Below are 3084 nucleotides of genomic sequence, written 5' to 3'. Positions count from 1 at the left end.
TATGAGACTCTCTCCTAACAAACAAGATGCACATAAATCTTGCGTGAAAGTCACACACAAGGAACGTACACTATTCTAAATATATGGAGGAAAAGAAACATGTTCAATGAATGTGTTTAACCCTAATTGACTCATATTAGGAAAAGACTTTTATAAAAAGATTGTCAATTAAAATAAACTGATCATAAATCAATTAGGACTTAAAAGGTACAAAATAAATAGGTGGAAAATATCTTTGCAAAATAATACTTGAAAAACATAAAGATACTTTCTGAAAACGAACTTCCTAAAACCTAGGACTGACTTGTTGCAATCCCAGTGCATATGCTGAACCATGGGATGCATTTATCTGAAACTTCTCCAAGATCAGTATTGAGGTCCTTCTTACAACTTCTAAGGATGAAATGGGATAAAGTGCTTCACTTGCATTTGTATGGGAATGCCAATACTCAATATGTACAAACTTTTGTACTTACATGCCTAGAGTTGATGCTCTTATTGATATTGACCAGAATTTTTCTGAGCTGGAATCGAGACTAGTGAAGTACTTGATAGATGCCTAGATTATATACTGGGAGCACCAGTAGTAGGGTCAGTATGACCGCAATTTGAATCTCAACTTATTTTTCTCACTCGATTGTCTGTCTGTCTAGGGTGGTTTTTGATTTACATATACATGAGTTAAACCACAAAGTAAATATGATGAATGTACATGAGGTACTGCTGTAGAATTTCAACTTTTGGATATAAACTTGGAAAATAACTATCTTTGTGTTGGCTTTGACTGTCGACTTGTCTATATAACAATATCTCCTTAATTGGCTTCCAAATCCACACATTTTAGGTTTGAAGTTACGTGGATGTCTCATCCAAGTTTCAAGAAGATGGTTGATAAGGTGCCCTTGATTGAAACCATCAAAATAATTTTTATAGCCATTTGTGGTGACTTTTACTTGGCAAAAGAAAGTGAAGTTAAATAGACATGAGGAGACTCAATCCCGACTCATGAATAGTCCAGTTGCTCCTTATTCAAGTGAAAAGAACTTGACACAAGCTCTGAGAATGGAAGGCTCGAGCTAGTTGGTTGGGTCTTGGTGATAGAAACACCAAGTTCTTTCTAACTCGAGCAACAATAACCCAAATTAAGCATGATATTTGTTCCCGAGCCTCTAGCCCTGATGACTTAATATTTGTCTTGGTTAAAAAAAGGTTACCTATTTCATTGCCAAAAAACAAAAAGGCTCTCTATTAGAAATCCTTCCAATGGTTAAAGTTAACTCTTGTAGGATGCGTTTGGATGAGAAAATTATAAAATCTGTAGAAATTTATAAATGATGGAATCTTTAACTCTATCAATCTAAAATTCCATTAATTGCAATTTCTATTATTTGGTTGTATCTATTTAAGACTTGTGTGAAAATTAAGAAAGTTTAAAACAAATAAAAAAATAAAATGAAAAAAGCCTTGTTTTGGAAATAAAAATTGAATACTGCAAAGGAATTCGTAAATGACACCTATTTTGGTGGAAATTGAAGTAGAGAATTTAAATAATGAATTCCTTCATTTTTTTTCCATCCGTGTGTTTGGATGAGAAAATTATAAAATCTGTAGGAATTTATAAATGATGGAATCTTTAATTCCATCAATCTAAAATTCCATTAATTGCAAATTCTATTGTTTGGTTGCATCTATTTAGGATTTGAAATGTGTAATAAATTAAGAAAGTTTAAAACAAATAAAAAGATAAAATAGAAAAAAAGTCTTGTTTTGGAAATAAAAATTGAATACTGCAAAAGAATTCGTAAATGACACCTATTTTGGTGGAAATTGAAGTGAGGAATTTAAATAACGAATTCCTTCATTTTTTTTCATAGAGAAATTTAAAACTTTCAATCTGATAATGCCAAACGAGGGAATTGGCTTTTAGGAATTATGAAATCCTCACTTTCAATTAAATTCCATCATTGTTACATGGAGTAGAGGTTTGTTCTAGCGCACCTTGCATTTCCCATTTGTTTTTTGCTGACGATTATTTCATCTTCTTTAAAGCAAATTATGGGGATGTTCAAGTGGTCAAAAATATACTGGAAGAATATGAGAGAGTGTCAGGGCAGATGGTGAATTACCAGAAAAGTAGCATTGCTTTTAGCAAAAATGTGCCTAGGCATGAACAAAATGATCTTGCAGGAGTACTTAATGTTGTTAGAGTCGACAAGCACGATAAATATTTGGGACTCCCAATCGAGATCAGTTATTCTAAAACAGAGGCATTCAACTTTTTGAATGAACGTATTAAGAAGAGAACTAGAGGTTGGAGAGAGAAGACTTTGAGCGCTGCTGGTAAAGAGATTCTCATCAAGGCGGTAGCTCAGTCCATTCCAACTTATGTAATGAGCTGCTTTGAAGTCCCTATTCACCTATGTAATGAGATGCACAGTCTTATGGCTAAGTTCTGGTGGGGTTCAACGGAAGAAGACAAGAAGATTCACTGGCTAGCGTGGGAGAAATTGTGCTTGCCGAAAGCAGAGGGGGGCCTGGGTTTCAGAAACATGCATCAGTTCAACCTTGCCCTTCTTGCCAAGCAAGGTTGGAGGTTAATACAAAACCCACAGTCTTTGGTGGCGAGGCTCTTCAAAGCTAAATATTACCCGGATTCGGATTTTATGCATGCCTCTCTCCGGGGTGATGTTTCGTTTGCATGGCGCAGCATTATGAAGGGCCAGGATGTTTTACGTCGAGGTTTGAGGTTCAAGGTTGGCAGCGGCAGCTCGATAAAAATCTAGGAAGACCCTTGGATGCCATTACCATACAGTTTCAAACCGTTTTCCCCTCCAATGGAAGGGTATGAAGACTTACTTGTGGCTGACTTGATCGATGCTGAACAGGGGGAGTGGGTTCAACCTCTTATGGAGGAGCTTTTTACTACTTCTGAAGCAGATATTATTTTGGGTATTCCTCTTAGTTTACGGGGTGTGGAGGACAAGTGGGTGTGGCATTTTGATCGCTTGGGGAGGTATAGTGTGAAAAGTGGTTATCACACTCTTCGGTGGACAGAAAACGTGACTAGCAGGGCTTCAACATCTA

General features: G+C 36.1%; 1 protein-coding gene across 1 annotated transcript; it reads left to right on the top strand.

Annotated features, from left to right (window-relative positions):
• Positions 1–2114: 2114 nt before the first annotated feature.
• LOC121052299 (uncharacterized mitochondrial protein AtMg00310-like) lies at positions 2115–2783 on the top strand. Its single transcript, XM_040517024.1, has one exon. The coding sequence runs from the start codon at positions 2115–2117 to the stop codon at positions 2781–2783; it is 669 nt and encodes a 222-aa protein (XP_040372958.1).
• Positions 2784–3084: the final 301 nt, after the last annotated feature.

Source organism: Rosa chinensis, chromosome 3, assembly GCF_002994745.2.
Source record: "Rosa chinensis cultivar Old Blush chromosome 3, RchiOBHm-V2, whole genome shotgun sequence".
NCBI lineage: Eukaryota > Viridiplantae > Streptophyta > Magnoliopsida > Rosales > Rosaceae > Rosa > Rosa chinensis.
The sequence above is the reverse complement of the archived record's forward strand: the minus strand, read 5'-3'. Positions and strand labels throughout refer to the sequence as shown.